The sequence below is a fragment of the Urocitellus parryii genome, chromosome 4 (assembly GCF_045843805.1).
Source record: "Urocitellus parryii isolate mUroPar1 chromosome 4, mUroPar1.hap1, whole genome shotgun sequence".
NCBI lineage: Eukaryota > Metazoa > Chordata > Mammalia > Rodentia > Sciuridae > Urocitellus > Urocitellus parryii.
In genome coordinates this window covers 201,131,065-201,154,881 of record NC_135534.1, presented here as the reverse complement: position 1 = coordinate 201,154,881, position 23,817 = coordinate 201,131,065, and the positions used below count along the sequence as shown (strand labels likewise).

At 40.2% G+C, this 23,817-nt stretch overlaps 1 protein-coding gene across 1 annotated transcript in view; it reads left to right on the top strand.

Annotated features, from left to right (window-relative positions):
• The first annotated feature begins 326 nt into the window (after positions 1 to 326).
• The window catches only part of Psmb7 (proteasome 20S subunit beta 7), a 53,730-nt gene continuing 30,239 nt past the window's right edge, over positions 327 to 23,817 (top strand). Inside the window, exons 1-5 of the mRNA XM_026386373.2 lie at positions 327 to 433; positions 839 to 932; positions 1,863 to 1,960; positions 3,504 to 3,644; positions 7,412 to 7,527. Coding sequence (XP_026242158.1) covers positions 372 to 433; positions 839 to 932; positions 1,863 to 1,960; positions 3,504 to 3,644; positions 7,412 to 7,527 — 511 coding nt within the window. The 5' untranslated portion in view covers positions 327 to 371. The remainder of the gene's footprint in view (positions 434 to 838; positions 933 to 1,862; positions 1,961 to 3,503; positions 3,645 to 7,411; positions 7,528 to 23,817) is intronic.

Sequence of the window (23,817 nt, the reverse complement as noted above, 5' to 3'; positions counted from 1 at the left end):
TGACAATGGAGAGAACAGATTCAGAGATCTGAGAGGATTTGCCCAATGGAAGGAGTTGGTGGAGCTGTGTGGGACTTGGGTGTCAACGTCTCAGAGCCCCATAAATGGTAGAAATAGGTCTGGTGTAAACCTGGTGGCAGGCGCTTTTACCACATTTTTTCCCCCTGCTCTGGGTGTGTTTATCCTCCGTGCCACTCGAGGCGCTGTACATACACAAACATCTCTGAGCCTCTCTAGGAATCAGGACTCTAAGATCAACCACTCGCCTTGCAGGTTGTCCCTCCCCTTCAGCGCTGGTTGCTGGCGGCGCCGGAAGTGATCGGCTGTTTTTATTTGCCCCGCCTCCGGCCCGGAAATACTTTCTTGGAAAGATGGCGGCTGTGTCGGTGTATGAGCCACCGGTTGGAGGGTTCTCTTTTGAGAACTGCCGCAGGTTCGACCGTGCCCCGGGTCGCGTTCTGGGCGGGAGTGGGAGTGCCGTGCCGGGGTCGGAGTTGGGCCACGGCCACATCGGGAACGTGCGAGCGAAGGGAGGATGACGGGGCCCGGGGCTCGTGTGACTCAGGGGAATCGGCCTGAGCGTGGGTTTCTCTCGTGGACGAGTCGGGCCTCTCGTTTGCCCAGCGATGCGGAACACGGTATCTGTCTCCCTCAGTTTAGGCGAGTCGTCGGTCCTCTCTGAGACGCTTATCTGAAAAAAGGGGCGATAGTGCTGATGGTGGGAGGATTTATTGAACAGATAGGGGTGACAGCAGATTATAGTTTTCCTTTTCCCGAGTTCCCAGGACTTTAGTGTGGTCTCTCCCATTAACTCTCTTGTTTCCACTTGTGCTCTCAGGAATGCCATCTTGGAGGCGGACTTTGCGAAGAAGGGGTATAAGCTTCCAAAAGCCCGGAAAACTGGCACCACCATCGCGGGGGTAGTCTATAAGGTAAGCCCGGGCAGGCTAAGAGCCGCGGTGACGGAGTGATAACAAGAACCAGGCCACTTGGACTCCTTTGTCTCTTTCAGCTGGGTCTGGAAGGGCAAATATTATAGAGAGCATCAGGAAAAAGTCTTTTAAAAGAGACTGCTTTTGCCAGGACGTTTTGTGTGCTTACAGGTGTATTCTTTCCTCACTTAGGATTTTGATTGGAGGATAATCTGCTCTTTCTTAAGTTACTTTAGGAAGCTGGATGGTGTCACTGAAGAGCACAAAATTTGGGGTTAGGTCTCACGTTTTTGTTATGCTTCCACTTTGGGGCAGTTCATGTTACTTCTGGTGGTTATACCTTTTCCATTCATCAGATAAGGATACTTCTTGCCTTAAATTGTTGTAAAGATCAAAAGGGATGATGAATAATGTTTCAGATGAAAGGCGACATTTTTAAAAAACAAATTGGCAGAGGTGCCTATTTTAATGGAAAAATTTCTGGGACTTAACGGAGATTTTTCTCAGATTAGCTCTGTGATTTGTAAGGAATTCACTGAATCTTAATAGAAAATGGGAGTGTTAATTCTTGACACCTACTCAGGATTCAAGCTGTAATGTTTATTAAGAAGCCTATTGTGGGGCAGGAGTTGTGGCTCAGTGGTATAGCGCTTGCCTGTCATGTGTCAGGCCCTGGGTTGGATTCTCAGCATCACATATAAATAAATAAATAAAGGAAAAAAAATCCATTGGTAACTAAAAAAAAGCAGTCTTTTGTTAATCCTGAGCATGTAGAACAGTATTTTTTGGTGCATTTTTGGTGGTATGGGATTGTGGGAGCAGGATATGACTAACATTGTTTTCCCTAACTGGAAAGGAGAACTGTGGCTTATATATGTAAAATTGTTTAAAACTTTTTTTTTTTTTTTTTTTTTTTTTTTTTTTAAATAGGATGGGATAGTTCTTGGAGCAGATACAAGAGCTACTGAAGGGATGGTTGTTGCTGACAAGAACTGTTCAAAAATTCACTTCATATCTCCTAATATTTAGTAAGTATTGATTAGTTTGAGTAGCTCTTAAATTTTCAAATGTCAGGGATACAATTGAACTTACTATCATTCTCCCCGAAACCTGTTGTTCAACTTGTATTTTCTATCTCCTTAAAAGGTTATTACCACCTACCTGTCACCTAAGTTATTTACAAGTCCTCTCTTTAGTCTTAAGTTAATTTGGTAGCCAGTTCTGCCTTCTGTATCTTGAATCCATTTTCTTCTATCCCTCCCTCTGTTAAGACTGACATTTGTGTTTTTTTCTCAACTGGAATATTGGAGTTGTCATTGTTACTCTTCTGCTCTACCAGACTTTGTAAAACACAAAGATCTGATTTTGTCCCTTTTCTTTAAAAAAAAAAAAACAAAAAAACAAAAAAACTTTTCAGAAGACTTTTCACATTTTCACTTTACTTGTAGGATAAAGTCAAAATTGTAGCATGACATTTAAGACTCTGTACAGTGTTACAAAAAGATTACCTTTCAGCCTCTTTTGGCTGCCATTACCCCATGCTCTAGTTCCTCTTGTATTGTCCCTATTCCCTTGTACCCTCCTGTTTCCCTTATTTCTAAGTTGTATCACCTCTGCATACTAGTCTCTTTGCTTAGAAATACTCTCTTTTCTCTGCTTAGAGAGGGGTGTGTGTGTGTGTGTGTGTGTGTGTGTGTGTGTGTGTGTGTCTGTCTGTCTGTCTGTGTCTGTGTATGCCTATGGACCAAACCTAGGGCCTTGGACCTGCCAGGCCAGTACTCTTAATACCAAATACATCTTCCAAATCCCTTGTATAATGTTTTCATTCTTCCAAATCCAGTTCATAGAAAACCTTTTGTTAATGATCAGAACTAATCTCTCCTCTAGTTTCTCAGAGCATGTTATACTTATGTTACTATACTTTATTATGTGGTATATTACAATTTTTGTTTGTCTCATCCACTCAGTTTGGGAATTAAGAATCAAATTATATTTTCTATTTTAGGTACTGGGAATTGAACCCAGGGTTACTCTACCACTGAGCTAATTCCTAGTTCTTTTTATTTTTCAGTTTGAGTCAGGGTCTCTTTAGATTTCTTGGAGCCTCGCTGAGTTGCTGAGACTGGCCTTGAATTTGTGATACTCCTGAAGCTCCTGCTTCAGCCTCCTGAGTCTCTGGGGTTATAGGTGTGTGCCACTACACTTAGCCTAAATTACATTTTCTTTGTTTCCAGTGCTTGGTATTATGACTGGTATCTGGTAGTAAATACTTGGCAGATATTGAATTACAACACACCTTGCTTTTTTGTAGCACTGGATACATTTGTAGTATTACGAAAATATGCACTCTGTTAGGTTCATAGAAACCAGTGATTTTGAAATGTTCACTGGGCTGTAGAAAACATATTTGAATATAATTGAATGTGTATTCTCAATTTTGGGTTTACTTAAGATTGATTAGAGTAATTGCATTGCAGATAGACTTAAATCCTCTCTGTATACTTGAACTCAGCTTCTAATTGAGACTCCTGGTAATTGAATGTCAGCTAAGTTTCTCGTGGTATTTTTTAGTTGTTGTGGTGCTGGGACAGCAGCAGACACAGACATGACAACCCAGCTCATTTCTTCCAATTTGGAGCTCCACTCCCTCTCTACTGGCCGCCTTCCCAGAGTTGTAACGGCCAATCGGATGCTGAAGCAGATGCTTTTCAGGTAAGATTCCAGGACAGGGATTTCTTTAGCATCTTTTTCTCATATGTTAGATACTTAGCCAAGGGAAACCTGGAAGCTAGAGAAAAAACATTCCGAAGTACACATTTTATTTCAGAAGTCAATTGTTATTAAATAAAAAGTCATTTTAATTTCAGAAGGCATTTGATAGTGAATATAAATTTATGGGGTCTGATTCCCTCTCCCCAATAAATCACAGGCATCCAGGTGAGTAATTTCCTGAAGTAAAAGGATATTACAGGATAAAAGCAATCTTTTGTTCATGGTAGGAAAGTGAGAGCTGGGGGAACTTTTGAGTTTGTCCTACAAATCTCACCTCTCCACGTCCAACACACAGATGATTTTTTTCTTCTCCCTCTTTTAGGGGCTAAATAACAATGCAGTGAATAGTACTACTTGTAGTTGAGTGTAGTGAGTAAGTATGATAATATTGATATTATCTGTCCCTTAATTCCATTCTAGGCTCTGTGTTAAAGTGCTTTATGCCTGTTCCCACTTTATCCTTTAACTGTGAGAGAGGGGCTATTAACTGTCTCCTGTTTATAAATGAGCAGGCTGAGGCTTATAGACATGTAGTGAGTTGCCTGAACTTCACCCTATGCTGATGCCAACCTATGAGTAGTTTTGTTTTTTCTTCTTTAATAATCACATCATTACTTTATGTTTGTGTAGGTCTTGACAGTTTTCACATCTTAAGTCCATTTTCTCATTTGCTATATGTAAGAGAGGACTGCCTCTTTATTATATTATTTATTATAGTGGAAGTAGGCTGGGCATTTAGTTTTGAGTTGGAATACTGACTTCTTTTGTGACCTGCCTCACTTTCAGTAGTTTTCTTCTTTTTCTTCTTTTTTCTTATATGTGGAATGGACATCATGATACCTAGAGATTTTTGTGAGAATTAAAGGAAAGCATGAATAGAAAGATGATGAACTAGTAGGTCATAGGCCATGGTCTTTAGAGGAGTTTACTTAGGTCACATGGCATTTAAAAAAAACAGTGGCTAATAATTTATAAAGTTGGAGATTTGAATTAAAAATACACAAGTTTCTGGCTTGGAAAAGAATTCAGAAAGATGTTCTGGAACTGAGTGGTGAATATCACCTTAGATGTAGGAGTGCCCTGTCACAGTTCCTCCCTGGCTCAGTTCTCTCTGTTTCTTACATGGCTGTTCCCTTGAGGGTCCTCATCTACATGTCTTGCTCTGGCTTCTCAGTAGTGTATATGCAGCAAGGATATTAGTATAGTTTCCATTTTACAGATGAGAAAATTAAGACTTGGCGTCATGTGGGTAGGAAACCTATTCTACCTAATTCCTGCTCTGGCCGTGCTGAGCCTTTGTGTATATAATCATCATTATGATCCAGGAGTGTTGTTGCCAACCAGTTAAATTCTTAGCTGTATTGTGAGTGGAGCTTGTTGAAGCACACCTACTGAGTGCCATAGACATTTGTGGATTTTAATTTTAAATACAAAGCTCCCTCTGGTGGCTAATGTGGTTCATTACATTTTAAACAATTTTCAAACTTCTAAAGTTGCCATAAATAAATATTGTATTTCAAGATTCCTTGCAAGGTCATTTAATGTGTTTAGCAAAATAGTTTAGCAAGTATTTTAATCATTCTTCCTGGAATATTTCAGGAATTATGAAGTATTTTTTTTCAATGTTTTATCATTTTTAGGTTAATAACACTTTGTAAAAATTAAATTTTATCAAATAGTTTTGAGAGGAACATGTAAAAATTTAATCCAGGGTTGTTTAGTCTTTTATGCCCTGTTGTCATTTTTTGGTGAATCAGAGTGTTGAAAGGGGGAAAAAGCTTAGAATTTTACTTTGGCACTTTGGTTCAAGTTCCTTCTACATCACTGCCAGCTATGTGACTTTGGCAGTTCACTCCATCTTTTCTCAACACAGTTTCTTTCTCAATAAAGTAAAGATACTAGTTTCTGGCTCTCTGACTTTTGAGGGGTAAAGGAATAAAGAAGCAAGGCTTATGATGGCGGGGGGGGGTGGCTGAAAATCTTTGAGATGTATTTTTTCATTCTATACTTATACTCTCATATTTACATATTAACAAGAATGGCATGCCATTATGTGTGATGTTTTGTAACTTACTCTGTTCACTTAATTCTGTACTGTGCATCTTGTTCCTGTTAGTAGACAGCTTAGAATCAGGAGCTTTCCCCCTTGAACCCATGGAGGAGTTCTAGAGATCTAGAACCTCTTGAATTACAAAAAAAACCTCTGTGATCTTGTTGGGGGAGGGTTCCAGAGTCTTAGTCAGTTTTTCAAAGGGGTCTGTGGAATTGTGTTTAAGAACCATGGATCAATATTATAATTTTTGATGCCTGTGGACCAGTTGCTCCCTGCCATCTGGCCTATGTTCCCTCTTCAGGCTTCCTCTAAGATTCTTTGCTAATATTGAATTTTTTATTTAAAAGTGGAAGATTCTTTTTGAAATAACAGTTTGGTAATCAAAATACGGGGGAAATGCTGGACTTGACTAATCTGTTCACCAAATGCTTTTTGGTGTGTAGCTGTTTCTCAGTCTAAAACTATGACTTTTTGGTCTTTATGTTAATTTATTTGTATCAGTTTCAATGATTATATCATATGGCAAGTTCAGTGTGTGTGTGTTTTACTTTTCTTTTCAAGGAGGTAAGGCTAACAGCAGAGAAGTTTAAATTCAGCATCTTTATCCAGCATAGCAACTCTAATGGCAGGTGAACTGAATACAGGGAAAATAATATATAGAAATGGTAAATAAACCAACTGTGTAAAGAGTCCAGAGGAACAGATAATGTGACCAAGTGGAATGAGGTGGGAAATGTATTTCTCTGTGTTCCTGAAAATGCACAGCTTTGTCCTATGGTAGGAGCAGTGGTTTAAAGGCTTTCATGGAGTTATTATTTATGTTTCTAAATGATGAAATGCTTTCCTTTTATTCAATGTGAGCTTATATCTGTGATTTGAGTTCAGAGGCAAGGTATTTTTTGACATGAGCCATTTTCCTGTTGTGTCTGTGATAAGGTTGGTTTTTAGAAGAGCTGGGTAGCTCTTCATTGTTAACTCTGAAGGGGGCTTATCTGCTAATCACAGAGAGGTGTGAAGGCGACAGTGCTTGTGATCTTTGGAGTAAGCTAAACTTACTCTCAGACACTGAGCAAGTACTTAATGTCTCTGGGTTGATTTTTCTCTTATGTGTGAATGATAGTACTTTTGGGGGCAGGGGTAATACTTGGGATTGAGTCCAGGGATATTTTGCCACTGAATACATCCCCAGATTCTTTTTTTATATTTTAGAGACAGGGTCTCACTAAATTGGTAAGGCTGGCCTCAGACTTGGGATCCTCCCACTTCAGCCTTCTGAGTTTCTAGGATTACAGGTGTGGGCCACGAGCCTGGCAATAGTGTCCTTTTTTAAAAAAATTTATATATAACAGCGGAATGCATTACAATTCTTAATTACACATATAGAGCACATTTTTCATATAATAGTGTCCTCTTTTAAAGGAGGCTGAGGCTGAGCTGAAATGAGGTATGTGGAGTACTTCACACAGTATACCGCATAGATGTCCCTCTAATGTTAATTCCCTTCTCTTTTTTGTTCCCATAAAAGTAATAATCCCTTAATGAAACAATATAAGAAAAACTTTTTATTGTCTGAATTCTCATGCAGCTTTTGATTAAGTTACAGTGGTGCCATGCAGACTGATGTTTTTTTCCTTATGCATACTCTCATCACCAGGTATCAAGGTTACATTGGTGCAGCCCTAGTTTTAGGAGGTGTAGATGTCACTGGCCCTCATCTCTACAGCATCTATCCTCACGGGTCAACTGACAAGTTGCCTTATGTCACCATGGGTGAGTTTGATGTTTTATTTATGTTTCAGAATTCTCCTATTGCCAGGTTGGTCTTTGAAGTGTGGTATGTTTCCTATTAAAGGAGGCAGTGAAATTCAGTGCTTTGATAAATATTTATTGAATGCTTACTATGGATTAAACTTGATGTATGCAGACAAAATTTAGAAAAATTCCTTTCTATGAGGAGTTTTTTTTTTTTTAGAGGAAGCAGACAGTAAGCAACTATAAAATACATTTATAATGTTAAGAAGCAAAAATACTGGAGAAAAAAATGCTTTTTTCCCCTCCTTGTGTTTATTATACAGTGATATTTTACAGTAGTAATGTATTTTGGGGAAACTGGGTCAAGGGTATTTGGGAACTCTGTATTATTTCTTACATCTCTGTATAAATTTACAAAGATGAAAACAAAAAGTTAAAAGATACATGCAGCATAAGAGTACTTTGGAGTGGTGGGCAAGTGAGAGGGTGGAAGGTAGATTGCAGAGTTCAATAGGAAGGTTGGGGTAGGTCTCATGATGAAAGTGAGATTTGAGTGGAAGAGCCCTCTGGGCAGATGGAAAGGTAGAGTTGAGGCCTCACTTCTGAGCATGACTGGTATATGCAGAGCGTGGTTTTCTGTTTTTTAAAGCTGTGAGTGACTGTGGTCCCTCTTTACCATTTAGTGTCTGAGAAATCATGAGTGTTTGAATCCACCTTGAACCTTGATTCCCTCAGCTGTGAAATGTCAGTATTGCCTACATACCAGGTGCTTTTCACGACAAGGAGCTGTATATAGAACATCTGCTCCAGTGTCTGGCCTATAAATAGTAGTAAATCTTTTCAGATCAGCTTTTTATGTTTGTGTTTCAGCACTGCTAGATGAGAGAATTTTCTTTTAATGATCCCATTAAAAACAACAACAACAACAAACCAGTGATAAAATTATACTTAGAAGGATTAGGACTTTTCAGACTCTAATGTTTTTGTTAAATATCTGAGTTAGATGGTATAAGTCCCAAAATTTGAATAGTCATGCAGCTGGTATTTTTCCAACTGCTTATATTGTCTGGTTGTCTTGACTAGCTAGAAGTCTGCTGCCTTGAATATTGGAAATTGCCAATTTGAGACTTTGCTCTCCCGTTGTGTTATTTAGCTTCTTACAAGGTTTTCTACAACAGATGTTCCCTGTTTGTTGGAGAGAATGATTTACCCTCAGATACCATAGGGATGGAACTTTGTAATTATTTTAAAATGAAGATACTTAGAGTAATTTTAGAATTGCTTTATTCAAATGTAGTTTTTATTTCCATTAAAGTATTGCTTTTATGTCTCCCCATCTAGGACTTTTAAGTGGCGGTAAGATAGAATAACCTTTTCTATTATTTTTTATTTGAAAAATTTCAAGCTTGGCAGAAAAATAGCATACACAGAAAAGTTGACAGCATATAATGAATCATTTACCCAGATTCATCAGTTTTTAACATTTTACCTTACATACACAACATCATCATTGTCTTTATCATCATCATCATCATCATCATTATTACCATTATTTTTTGTGTTTGGAATCACTTGAGAGTAAATAGCTCCCCACCTCTAAATCTTTCAAGGAGTTCTCTTTCATTACCTGGATAAAATCATCAATTTCAGGAAATTTAACATTAGTACAAAGCAGTTTCATTTTTAAAATGGGAAAATTGAATTAATTTCTTTTGTTTTTGAACTGTAATTTTTTGTAACACAAAGCTAAATTTAGGAAAAGTTGTTGACAGTGAGTAGTCGCATGGATGTGAGTCTGCTTATTTTACCTCTGAGACCTGCCTTTTGCTTTGTTCTCATTGCAGTGTTTTTTTTTGTTTTTTTTTTTAACCTCCCCAAGTGTGGTTTGACTTCAGAATGATGGGTGTACAGCTCTGGGTTTATGGAATACTTTCTTTTGGAAACACTCCTGCCAGGCATGGTGGTGCCTATAATTCCAGCAGCCTAGGAGGCTGAGATAGGGGGATTGCAAGTTTGAGGTTAGCCTGGGAAATTTAGTGATAGCCATTCTATTCTCAAAAGTAAAAAATATAGGGCTGGGATTGTGGTTCAGTGGTACAGTGCTCGCCTAGTGAGGGTGAGGCACTGGGTTTGATCTTCAGCACCACATAAAAATAAATAAATAAAAATAAAAGCATTGTGTCTACCTACAACTAAAAAAAAAATGTAAAAAATATAAAAAGGGCTAGGGGAATAGCTTACCTGGGTTCAGTCTCCATACTCTGCCCCCAGGCACCCCCTGAAACAAAGAAAAAAAAATGGAGCAAAAAAGAAACAAAAATTTGCTTTTGGGGGCTGGGGTTGTGGCTCAGTGGTGGAGTGTTTGCCTAGCATGCCTAGCATGTGTGAGGCACTGAGTTTGCTCCTCAGCTCCACATAAAAATAAATAATAAAGGTTATAAAAAAATTTAGAAAGCGTTTGCTTTGTAATTCTAAACTGGATTGAGAAAGAAACAGCAGCAGTGTCTGATTTAATATGCAATCACATTGTTTCTTTGAGATCTTGCGTGTTCATTCACTCATCTGTGTATTGAGTGCCTTCTGTGTAAAGGCACTGTAGCAGACAGCGATAAATGGAGGGCCTTTGCCTGCAAGATATTCATCATCTAATAGGAGACAGTGGTAGATGCCAACTAGGATAGTAGATAAAAAGTACAAAGAGTGAGTGGGGCTGTGGGAGAAAGGGTCACTTCTAAACTATGGTCATTTAGGAAAAGCTTCACTTCCCTTGAGCTGAGTCTTGAAAAGGAGAATAAGGCTGGGCGTGGTGGCACACCCCTATAATCCCAGGGAGTTTTGGGGGCTGAGGCAGGAAAATTTTAAGTTTGAGACCAGCCTGGCCACTTGATGAAACCCTGTCTTAAAAAATAAAAAGGGGGCTGGGGATGTGGCTCAAGCGGTAGCGCACTCGCATGCGGGGGGCACTGGGTTCAATCCTCAGCACCACATAAAAATAAAATAAAGATGTTGTGTCCACCAAAAACTAAAAAGTAAATATTAAAAAATTCTCTCTCTCTCTAAAAAAATAAATAAATAAATAAAAAGAGCTGGATATGTAGGTCAGTGGTAGAGCACCCTTGGGTCCAAACTCTAGTTCTGCCAAAAAAAAAAAAAAAAAAAATCCCTTTACTTTTATTAGGTGTTTATTTAACATCATTTGTGCTGGGCACTGGGAATGTGGTGGTCATCACAGTGCCACTTCAGCACCTGTAGCCTGGTGGGCAGATGGACATTAGATGAACACATCTTAATCTAAAAGAATGCACAGTGATAATTCCCCTAGAGAAGAATGATAGTCACGAATAATAGGAAGAAGCTGGGCACAGTGGCACATGCCTGTAATCCCAGTAGCTCAGGAAGCTGAGACAGGAGTATTAGGAGTTCAAAGCCAGCCTCAGCAATTTAGTGAGGCCCTAAAGCATCTTAGGAAGACCCTATCTTTAAATAAAATATACAAAAGGACTGGGGATGTGGCTCAATGGCTAAGCGCCCCTGGGTTCAATCCCCAATACCAAAACAACAACAACAAAAGAATAATAGGAAGTAATATGTGGATGATGGATGTTTGGTAAGTCCTTTCTGAGCAAGTGACACTTTAACATTTTCTAATGAAAGTAGTTTATGAACATAACAAAACACTCAAGAGGGACAAAGAAATGTTTGTTTCATGTTGTTCCTCCAAAGTCATCAATGTTAGGGTTCTTATTTTTCCTGGGAAATGTTTTATGATACACCTTCACACAACCCTTTCTCTATGATCTATCATCTATCTGCATGCATATTTGTCCCTTATGGAGTACACAGTGTTTCTCCCTTACAGTTAATTTGTTTTGAAAAGGGTTTATAGCAGTGTGTTTAGATATATGTCATTTCTGTAATAGTGATCATATAGAATCACTCTCTGGCTATACCATGGTCACTGACCCATTCTTCTAGTAATGAATATTTTGATGCTTTGGTTTTCTTAGCTTTGCAACAAAGTGCCTTCATCTATTTGCACAAGTACATGCTTGATTTAGATAAATTTGTAGTTGTTTAATTTCTAGATTGGGATATGTTCATGTGCCAGTCAGAATTCTCTGTTATAAGCAGTAGAATCACCGGTGATTTAAGGAGAAGAAATTTTTTTTTTTTCCAAAGGCTAGCAGGTCCTGGTTCACAACAAAGCTGAGAGGGCAATAACTGGGTTTGGGGCTAAGAGTAGTGTAAAAAATCATGCTTCTGTATCAGCTTTGGCTGGTTGGGGCAGCTAGTACTGGACCTCAGTGGCCTCAGAGCCAGGGGTGTCTTCTGTTTTCCCTCTTGCTGCCAGAGGGCTCCTTACAGGAAAGGGTGGGTACTTCTGATTGGTCCAGTTCAGCCTCCCATTCTTGTGTGGGTGGAGTTCCCCAGACAGGAAGGAAATACAACTGTTGCGCAGTCCCAAAGAGTGACAGATGATAAACTGTACAGTGCTTTATGCTTTTTTGAGAGCTATTGCCAAATCCTAAAAGATAACTAGTTTACTCTTCCACTGAGAGAACACAAGGATGCCTTTCTGTTGCCGCCTTATCAACAATGGGTATTTTTGTCTCTGATAAAGTGAAACAATGGGAAAAATAACATTTAAGCTAAGATCTGATGGATGAATAGGAATTAACTGCCCCACTCTGCCCCCAAAGGAAAGGCTCTTTAGGCTCTGTATGATCTGTGTGACCAGGGAACAGATAGGCCAGGGTTTGCTGGAGGTAGATGGGGGAGGGTAGTATACAGAGGGAAGCAGAAGCAGCAGTGGGGAAGGATGAAGAGGAGCTGTGCTGTGAGTGTAGAGCAGAAGCGAAACTGAATACGGCCTTACATGGACCTGGTGCTGTAGGCTGAGCTGTTTGATTTTGTTTCTGGAGGTTTCCACCTAGAGTTTTCAAGCCAGGTAGTGGTAGGTTTAGATTTGCTTTTAGAGCAGTCTGATAGCTGTAGAGAGCATTGGCATGTGGGAGGCTGGGGGCAGGGAGATGCATCGTAGCCAGAGATGTTGAGGATGTGATGGGTCCAGAGGCCGTAGGGATGGCCCCTGTCATTACAGACTTCCAGAAACCGGCCAGCTCTTAGGCTGGATCCTGGGTTTGTGGCATTGATTTTCTGTTTTCTTCCTCATTGCCAGTCCCCTGCTGTCTCTTGGCTGCAGTGTTGCTGTAACTCCTCCACCTGGGCCACTTCTCTTTCCAGTTGACCCTTTTCCCGTTGCATTTCCTGTTAAACCTCCATTGTACCTCCCTGAATAGCTACCAAGATGACTTTTGTCAGAAATGACTGCTGCCTGGAGTGTCTCCCCTGTCACCCAAAGTCTAGCCCCAAAGCCCTTCCCTCCTGGTCATTTAGGCTTGTGTTGCAAATCCCAATTCGAGCACTCCAGCCTCTGCCAAACTCTTTTTTACCTAGCCCTTGTCCCTTTTGCTCCTTTAACACTCAGCCATCTCTTCCTCCCAGAGTCCTGCAACTCAATGAATATTTGATGGTGAATTAATTTTTTCATTCTCTAAACTTATTTGTGCCAAAGAACATCTGAAATTCAGCTGCTATTCATTGTTTGTTCACAGCACCCCTAGAGTTGGTTTAAATTGACTTCTGTTTATGTGGCCTCAGGTTAGCTGTAAGAGACTAGAACAAAGCATTGTTTGCAAGACATGTCCTTTTTTGGTCGTTGTTGAAGCTTAGTATTATTTTAAATGTGAAACATATTTATGCAGTGTCTCTGTGCCAAAGTCTGCTGGGTGCTGTCACATTATTTTTAGTTAAAATTCCATGCAAGGGATTCTGTTATTGCTGTTTTATTGATGAGAAACCTAAAGCTTCACGATATTTAGCAAATTAGCCAATATCATTCAGCCTGCAGGTGGCAAAGCTGGGATTTGAACCCTTGTCTCTGTTAAGCAAGCCCTGGTTCAACATAGCAACTATGATTTTATTTTATTTAGTAGTAAGTTTTGTTTCTGAATACTAAAAATATTAATCCAAATTCTCAATGGGCATTTTGTCCATATTTTCAATTGCTCTATGTGTAGATTTTGAACTCTGCATGTTAAAAACCATATTTATTGGGCCTTTCTTCCTAATGTGGCTTTGATTTTTGTGTTATTTTGTCTTTTCCTTCCTCTTCCTCTTTCCCGCCCCTTCCTTTGTTTCTGAGGGCAGCTGGACATAGAGAACTCCAGAATTGCCAAACTTTGATGGATTTTGTTTTAATTCATTTAATTTCATGAAGAACAGATTAAATAGGGCCCTCCTGAATTCCGTGCCTCCATGAGTTTGACTTGAATGTTTCATCTGAATTCTCATGTTTTGTTAAATTAGGAGTTTTTTTGTTATGAGAAATAAAAGCAAAACTGAAAAACTTTGTAATTAACCTTTTTTTTCTTTTTGAGTGATTTGACAGGAAGAGCTGGAAGCTACAAATTATTCCTAAGACAAGGGTATCTAAATTTTATCTACCATGGGCTCATATTGGCGACTAGCCAGGTGCCTGAGGGCTGCCTTCATTTACATGATTCCTGGCTGCCCACCCTGTCTTGCTCATCTTCAACCTGCAGGCGCAGCTGTATCTGCATTGAGTGCTGGGTCCAGGAGCCCACTCTCTGAGGACTGGCCTTCTTGAGGGTTTCCTTGGGAGACAGATACATTGAACACATCATGGTGTGGCCCTGTCCTAACGCCTTCTTTGTGGACAGAAGGATGACCATAAGAATGGCAGCACTTATTTAGCTATAGTACTGGCAGCTGTTGGGGGGGTGGTACTTCACTGATTTAATCTTTGCCAAATAGAGATGTGGCTGCTCTCATCCTTGCTTGAGGAAACTGAGGCTCCTGGAGATTTCTTGCCAAGTTCATGCAGCAAGGGAGTGCATGAGTGGGAATGGGAACCCTAGGATTTCTTTCACTTCTCTTTAAGAGAATAATTCAAGAGACTTCGGTTGATCGATTGTGATTGTTGAAAGCTGGGAGAGAATGACGTTATTAAGAAAGGGAGAGGGGCTTTAGTCATATTTTTTAATAGACAAAATGTGAGTTCTTTTAATTCTCAGATTAATTAGCTTATTCTTTGAACTTGGCAGCTTTTCTTTATTAGGCAAACTGAAGTAGTGTCAGAAGAAGCTTGGGGACCATCTTTTGCTATTAGTTTGGCAGTGTTCCTTGTAGCAGCATTGGCAAGGTATATAAAATTTTTATTTTTGCCTGCTTATCCACATAGAGAATTAATATGAATAAAATTTCAAGCATGACATTCCTGGAAATGAGGCCCTTGGACAATTTAGGAATACTAACTTGAGGAATAAACATTGGTATGCACCATTAGGGAAGACTTGGGGTCACTGCCAGGGCCATCCAGGTAAAATTCTATCTCCAGATAAACTGGATATACAATTTCCTAATTACTAGAACGCACAAACCAAGTCCCAGCTTACAGGGCCCCTGAGCAGTTAAAAAGATGAGGGACAGAAGAGGAAATATACCAGATGTCTCATGGCTTTGCCAAAAGAATCCTAGAATTAAGTTGGAACATCAATAGGGGGTTCGGACTTGCCGTTTTCCCTGCATTTTTACACTAAAGTGAGACCTTTGTGCAGATATTTTGATGTCTCCACATGATTTGATGTTGAAAGTTCTCCTGTGTTAGATAAAATTAGTACTCTCATGATGACACATTTCTTCCATTTTCATTTTCATTTCTTAAATCAGATGTGAATTTAGCAGCAGCTGTATTTAGTTCATGGACCTTCACAAGAGCCTCCTCAGAGGACATGTGTGTGGACTTTATAGCTGTGGTGTTGCTGGTAATTCTTCATTCCACAGTAGGGCCTCATGTAATTGACTGCTGAAGAGGTCCTGGAAGACTGTGTTGCTGTGGGTGTGTGTCTACCTGCCAAGGGCTGTGGGAGGGAGGAGCCGGGACTGCTCAGAGTGGGCTTTTCCGTAGCTACGGGAGGTGTAACTTAGAACTCTACAAGAAGCGCTGGAGCTTGGAGCCTCAGATCTGCTTTTTTTTTTTTTTTCCCCCTATAAATGTTTATTTTTTAGTTACAGGTGGACACAATGTATTTACTTTATGTGGTGCTAAGGATCAAACCCAGTGCCCCATGCATGCTAGGCGAGTGCTCCACCTCTGAGCCAAAAACCCACCCAGAGATCTGCTCTTTCTAAAATGAAGTTGGTGCAGTTTGTGGTGGCCTTTGTTTGTTTGGTTTCTTGGGAAGGCCATAGGTTCTTGGGGTGCTGTTATGCCATGGCGTATGTGAACACACTGTGCAAATCACTGCACTTGATGTGCAAGTGTTGGTCTTGGCATCGCTTTTTGAGGCACCATGGCTCAGTTGAAAGAGCTGGTTTTTGGAATCAATCTGGGTTCAGATCTTCAGTCCAAAATCACATTAGCTATGTGCCTTGATTTCTTGTCCTGTAAAATTGTGGTTAGAGGAACTGGCAGGGGAAAGGTATGAGGATGTGTGAGATACTGTATAAGAAACAGCACATGCTAGAAGTTTAGTGCATGGTGTTTTAATATTTTTTAGTGCCACCATATTCTCTGTGTGCAGTTCGATGTACAAATATTTCTCTGGTACTTTGTCTTGCTTTGATCAATATAAATAAGGGGCATTTAAAAAGATTTAAAGTGTACAATTCATAGGATTTTATATCTTAAAATTCATGCTGCTGTGGAGTGCCAGGAAGAAAACAACTGAGAACCAAAAGCCCATGCAAATTTAATTATATCTCTTGCTTCCTGGTTGTTGCAAAGGTGGTACTAAGCCAATAGATGGTGCCATTATGTTAGGAAATGAGAAAACCTTTAACAAATTCATCATATTGTTACAGGGAAGGTAATGTACTCAACGTTGCCAGTTCTTAATCTGTTCTAATCAGAGTGGACTTTGTTTTTGGTTTGGTATTTAAAAAAAATTGAACATCTCTTATATATACATAAAATGGTAAAATATGGAATTAATGTGTAGTGCATTTCCCTCTTTTTTCCAGCTCAGATATTTTATCATGAAGTTTTATATTTTCTGATTTGAATTCAGTCCTTATTTCACTCTTGCCAGGAGTGTTTTTCAGAAGAGTTCAATTAAATGCTCAGTTTTAAGTTTGTTCTTTAGACCCCACTTTAGGGATAGTGTGGTGAACTAATTTTTCTTTACCTGCTCTTATCTCACAATTGGATCTGAACTGGCCTTGCTAAAGAAAAGCACCTTTCTACTTTGTGGTCTGGAACTTGCTTTCTTTTATTCTCTTATTGGTCAGAATGAGTGGAAAGTCACTTCATGCAACAGCAGGCTTTTCCCTGGGTAGTGCTTAGAATGATGTTTTAATCAGTTTTTTTTTTTTTTTTTTTTTGCTGTGGTGACCCAAAGACCTGACAAAAACAATTTTAAAGGTGGAAAAGTTTATTTAGCTCATAGTTTCCGAGGTCTGAGTCTAAAGATGGCTGGCTCCATTGTTCTGGGCCCAAGGTGAGCAGAAAATCATGGCGGAAGAGTGTAGTAGAGGAAAGCAGCTCAGTACATGGCCACCAGGAAGCAGAGATAAAGTACTGTGCTCATCAGGGGCAAAATATATACCCAAAGACATGCGGCCAATAACCTTCCTCCTTGAGCCACATCCTGGCTGTCTGTGGTTACCTCCCAGTTAATCTGTTCATCATGGATGAACAAACTAATTAGGTTAAGGCTCTCATAACCCAATCACTTCACCTCTGAACTTTCTTGCAGTCTCACACTTGAGCTTTTGGGGGACAACTCATATCTGAACCATAACAGTTGGCTTTGCTATCATTCAGAACTGGGTTCAGATTCCCACTTTGCCATTATTGGCTGGGTGAGTTTGAGTGGGTTCCTTCATCTCTCTGAACTTAGCTTTTTCCCATTTCTGAAAAGGAGATAATACCATCTATTCTACCAAGTAACATAAAAAAAGTCTCTGCCTCCCTACTTTTTTTCAGTAAGTAGGATTTCCTTTTGTTTGCATATAAGCTCTGTGGGCAAGATATTCCTTAATTTAAGATTAAAACTAGGTATGCTTTATCAATGATTAAAATCTCTGATCCTTTTGTTCTCGAAGATCCTGAGAGACATAAAACTTGGAAAAGGCCTGCAGAGTAGACTGACCTACAATTTGGGAAGTTGTTTTGAAAATCGAGCCAGAGTAAGGGATGCCTTACGCTTGTGCTGCACGAGGGTGCAGGGTCTGCCCTGTGCCACAGCATGCTCAGTGGGAGCTCCTGTTACTGTGGGCCTGCCACTGTGGGAGACAGAGGAGGCACATCTGTAAGCCATTTTTTTCATCCTCCACGTTAGCCCATAAACATAGGGTTAGGTGGTGCTCTGTTTTAAGGGAGCATTTTTTTCTCCCCATACCTATGGCATTTCAGTTAAATGCATTAATAAAATAAAACTTTCACATTTTAGGCCTGAATGCCGCTGATTATTAGTCTTTTCTTAGGAGTGTTTATAAACTATCAGGTCCATGAGATGTTGCAATTGCAATTATAAGAAAAATTCCTGTTCCCTTCAAGTAGTGTTTTAAATTATTTACTTAAAAATTTAACTTCTCTTTGACTATATATATTACATTGCATTTAGACTAGGAACTGTACTTTTTGAGAAGTTCGTTTTGGAGTGAAAAATGTTGGATGATTTTAAAATGTATTTTTAAGCGTATGAAATGGGAAAAATTTTTTTAAAGTCATTGGGAATAAAAGGTAGACTCTGACATTGAAGTACATTTGCTGATGAAAAGGAAGCATTCTTTCCCCTCACGAGGGTTTAAATGTAATACTCAGTGCTTACTCAGGAGTGAAAACATCAAATTAAACTGTTTATGCTGACAAAGGACAAATCTGGATTTCAGCAAGCGATGCAAGATTGTCTGATTGCTTGGTTTGCCGCATACTCAGAAGCTTTTGGCCAAGGCTTATAATGAAATACATGCATACAATTAAACCATTTAGTCTGTGGCTCCATTTTACTGAGCCTTGAGAGGTGCTCCACTGCTCTCTAGTGGCTGAACACTGTCCCCCGGCACCAATGTTGTTTTATATTCATAAATCAGCTCTTCACATGTTGGCATTGTTGGTCCTCGGAGCAAGCACTAGTATCAGGAGATGAGGCCTTGTAGCAGGAATGGAGTGAAAAATGACCCCCATCCATGGGTCTGTGGAAAGCACCAAATTTTCCCCAGGAAGAGTGGCTAGTTGCCTAACAATGAGCAAGTGTGACTAAGCGCTCTGTCAGGGAGAGCTGACACTGATGGATTAGAAGTTCTGCGGGTGACTCCTTTATCGCTGCATATATCTTCCACCTTGGCAGGCCATGGTGGCAAACAGGTCCTTGGGTGCTTAAAATGGACTGCTCCTTAACAGAAGGAGCAGCCTTTTTTTCCTGTAAAGTTCTGGTTAAATTGATTTGGGGAAAAACAGTGGGAATCCATATCCTGCTGCTTCCTCTTGGAACTTTGTGACTTTGAGAGAAGAAATTTTGAAGACCTCTGTTGCCATTAAAGCTGCCAGCCTGGGGACTTGTCGAGAACAAGTGTATAAAATTGCTGCTGGAGGATGGGGAGCTTGTTTTAAAGTCATTACAATAACTAGCTTTTATTGAGCTCTTACTATGTCCTTGGCATTCTGCTTTGCTTGTTTCATCTTGTTCTTTCCTCACAGCCGCCCCTTTAGGAAGGTGCACATGCTCGTCATCTCTTTTGTGTTGGGGAGGGAAACCAGGGCATCAGGGCACTACACTGCATGGTTTTGGATCACTTTGTGCTTGAAGGGATGTTGCCTCCTGGTGTAGCTTAGCTGACTTGTGCTTGGAGTCCCTGCCCAGGGAAGCAGGCAGGGAGCATCAGAGCTGTGCCCTCCTATGCAAATGTGTGATCCCAGAGCCTGCACCCTACTAGGCCCAGGGGAAGTCACTTCTGAATTGTGGCCCATCTGTATTGTCCTACACAAATTAGTTGAAAGTAGCTGAGCATCAGTTTCCTTTTCTATACAATAGTACCCTAACACCTGAATTTAGGGTCAGAGACCCTTCGGAGTTTTCCTCTTCCTTAGTCTGAGAGTGAGCATAGATCTTATTTAAAAATGCAAATTTCTACCTTCCAGTTTTCAGATCCTTGTTTAAAGAGTTTGATTAGGCATCAGGTTTTAGGAAGTAACTTCAGTCTTTTAGTATTTCTTTAGCATGACTAATAACAGATGATGGAATTGCTAAATTTGATTTAGCATTTCAAGGAACTCTGATATGTAAAAATAACATTAAAAAAATACAAAAAACACTGGCTAGTTCAGATTTGCCCTGACTTGAATTGTTCTTTCAGGAAAAAGTTAGGTTCGAATTGAACTACAAGTTGAGCACCCCAAATCTGAAATGTTTCCTAATCTGAATCTGAGTGCCAGCATGACTCCACAAGTGGAAATTTCCTCAGTTGACGCCCTGTGACAGATCTCATCAAAACTCAGGCACACTAAAAATATTGTATAAGTTTACAATCAGGCTATGTGTCTCCGATGTATGTGAAATAAATGAATTTTTTGTTTAGAACTGGGCTCCATCCTTTGGATTATCTAATTATGAATAGGCAAATATTCTAAAATCCAAAACAATTCTTGCATGAAGGATACCTATCGAGTACTAATGCTGATAAGATCAAAAGCATCTTCTGAGGCTTTGGATAAAAAAGAGTAATTTTTTTTTTTTTTAGTGTGGCTATTTTAATATACAGTACTCTTAGAACAAGTACTGAGTGGCATTGCTAATCAGTGAAATTTTAGTTAAATGATCTAAATGATTAAATACATTTTAATCATTTAGATCATTTAACTAAAATTTCAGTCTTGCTTGAACTTCTAAGCAAAACCACACAAATTAACTATATCCAGATGTGTGTTGATCATTCTCCTGAAATCTGAACAAAAAGGAAGCTTGAAGGGATGCTTTTTTGGGGTGGGAAGCTAAGAAAAGATAGCTGCTTCCAGGCTTACTTGCTAATCTTGACTTAAAGCATTTGGCTTTGCTATTTAAGAGCAAACATGGTAGAATGGAAAGAATACCACACACTCTAAATTCAGATAGATCTGGCTATGAAATCCCAGCTTTGCTAACCACGTGATGTGGGTAGGTTCCTTACCTGAGCTTCAGTCTTCCCTGTTGTAAAGTGGGGCTGCTGTCACCTGCCATGTCTGAAGAGCAAGCAGAACTGGTAGGTGGAAGTGTGCTTTGAAATGCTCAGCACCGTCCGTGTCTGTTGCAGCTAGCTGCACTGACTGTACTGTTTGGCACTGTTTGCCAGAGTGCCATACTGGATAATTGGGGTCTAGCTCTTTGCCAATATGCGCACAGGTCTTTATTACTAAGGTGACTTTTTTTTAAGTTGTAGATGGGCATTATGCCTTTATTTATTTATTTTTATGTGATGCTGAGGATCGAACCTAGTGCCTCACATGTGCTAGGTAGGCTCAGTACTACTGAGCTACAACCAAGACAGCCCCAAGGAAGCTCTCCTAAGACCTCTGGTAAAGAGAGGCATGATGTATTTATTTGTATTGATTGATTGCTGTCCTACTTTGGGACTGTTGACTCATGCATGGATTGACCTTCAGGCCCCGTATAGAAATTTCAGGAATAAGTTGTTGCTATTAAAGATGTGACAGGTAGCAAGGTGTTGGTATTTCGGGATCCCCCCACCCCCCCAATCATTCAACACTGTTGGGTTGTCTCCCAGTTTATACCTTAAAAAATTGCAAATATACATGCTCTTTGAAGGGAACACACACACACGCACGCACACACACACATATATACAAGCAACAATATGAAAGTAGCAACACTCAGAAATGAGCATATTTTGATTTGTTCTTCCAGATTTGCATAGTATGTATCCCATAAGCATACCTGTTAATATTGCATTGGAACATATTTTCTACCACTAAATACTATATCATGCATATCTTTCCATTGTCTGTACCCCCAAACCTTTGTTATGTTTAATGATTTGTGTATGTAGTTTATTGTTAAAACTTTATACTTATCTCTAGGTTGGCTTTTTGGGTGTGTGTGTGTGTGTGTGTGTGTGTGTGTGTGTGTGTTTGCTAATCTATAAACAATGGTCTTTTATATACGTGACTGGGTACTTGTCTGTTTATGTTTTTGGAATAACTGCCCAGCAGTAGCATTGCCAGCTTGGTGGGTGTGTATAGCTTGTTAAATTCCAGTTGATGTTTCTCAGTTTCTGAGAGGAAAGCTCTATGCATTAGTGTTTTAGTGTGCCCATTTTATTACACCTTTGTCAGCACTGACTTAATCTTTGCTAATTTAAAAGGCAAAAGATGGTATTTTATTTCAATTTATATTTGTTTGATTACTAATGAACTATATTTCTAAATATGATTTTTGTGAACAGTTGTCTTTTCTCTGTTGGAATATTGATGTTATATATCTGCAAGCTCTTTTTAGTTATTAATATTCTGCGTGTTGCACGTATTTTCTGAGAGCTTATATTTTACTTACAGGAATTAGTGATTTGTTTTTAAGCCAATGACCTGTGATTCATAAGACCAGATATTACATTTTAAAAGCTTGACTAGAGATATGGCCCTTGAGGTTTGACTGCTTGGGCCCCTGCTCCTGTAGGTCAACAGATGGGGGTGACCCCCAGCATCATGTCAAAGGTATGTGGGTGAGTCAGGCCCTGGGAGTCAGCAATGGAGCAGTCTCTTTCTGGGCCTCCACAGGGTGTCAGTTGTAGGAAGAGTCTTTTAATGAGCACCTGGCTGGAGCAGCTGAGGTCAGGCAGTGCCTGTCTGAGTGGTTGCTGCAGATCAGGGCATGCAGAGAATGGCTTCTTGGCTCTGCTGGTGCTGGAGGATTGAGTTGCATATTCCCCTGTTCTGATCTTCCCATAGCCTGGCTCCTGAGTGGGTTGGGAGTTAGGAGTGGTTGAGCAGGGTGCCCGGTTGCACGGTGAACTTGGAGGAGAACAGTGTGGGTGGAGGAGGCAAGGCGTGGAGTGACTAGTAGGTAGCCATCACAGTACATGGTGGTCTTTCTGAATGTTGGTTACTGAATTGCAACTTGTTTTTCTGTTTTAAGAAGCTTTGTTCTGGAAGCACCACTGGCTACTTGGTAACTGTGGATGGGCTGAAAAAGGCAGACATGTGGAGGTTGCCAAGGAGCACCTATACACAGACTCCTGATGAGACTGGGAGCTTCACTAGTAGGACCACAGAACTCTTAAGAAGGGCAGCTCACTCCTGTGATAGTGCAGTGGTTTGGATAAGACTGGGACATAGAATAAATAGCACATGGTTTTGTGGCTTAAAATCCTTTTATCCCTTTTGAAAATTGAACCTGCTTTACATATACCTTTGTCTCTTACCAGCCAGGTATGGTAAATTAGGCAGTATGTGTTCTTTTGTATGTATCAAGGCATTTACAGCTCTCATCACTCCTTAGGGCCAGCTCAGAATGCCCGCTCCTTCATTTGGCTAGTGGGTATGGGGGGTCAGCTGTGCCAGGATGGACAGTTGCAAGGATGAGAGGGATGAACACCCGTGGGGCAGAGTGGTGATCAAGGAAGGCTTCTGGGAGGAAGCGATGTCTCAGCTGGGGTTTGAAGGGTGACCGGGAGTTCCATGCACTGTTATGGGAGCAAAGGGACTCCACACACCAAGGCATGAAGGCTTAGAACATCATAGGCATTTAGGAAATGAGTGTCCTGTGGCATTGGTGAGCATCAAGTGTGTGTGCGTTGGAGGGAGGAGTGGGTTGAGAAAAGCAAGATCTGATCATGGAAGATAGTGGGAATGCGCTCCTCAACTGTGTTATTGCATACAGAACTTTCTCTTTTTTTAAAAAAAATGTTAATACCTTTATTTCACTTATTTATTTTTATGTGGTGCTGAGGATCGAACCCAGGGTCTCGCACATTAGAGGCCAGCGCTCTACCGCTGAGCCACAACCCCAGCCCCCCCCCCCCATACAGAACTTTCTGTTTGAGAGAGTGACATAGAGACAGGAATCCTTCCTCTATGCTTGTTAGTCCTGTAGCCCTTGACAAGACTGTTATCACTTCAGTGGGCTGCTAGGGGGATGACTGAATGACAAATACATTATGTGATGTGGCGTGTGCCTCACATAGGGCCCTAGTTGTTTCCCCCTAAGCTGCCTTCCCCTCTTTCCCGAGTGTGCATTCTGGAGTAATGGCATCCGGCTTCGGATCCTGGCAATGAAATAATGGATGACTTGG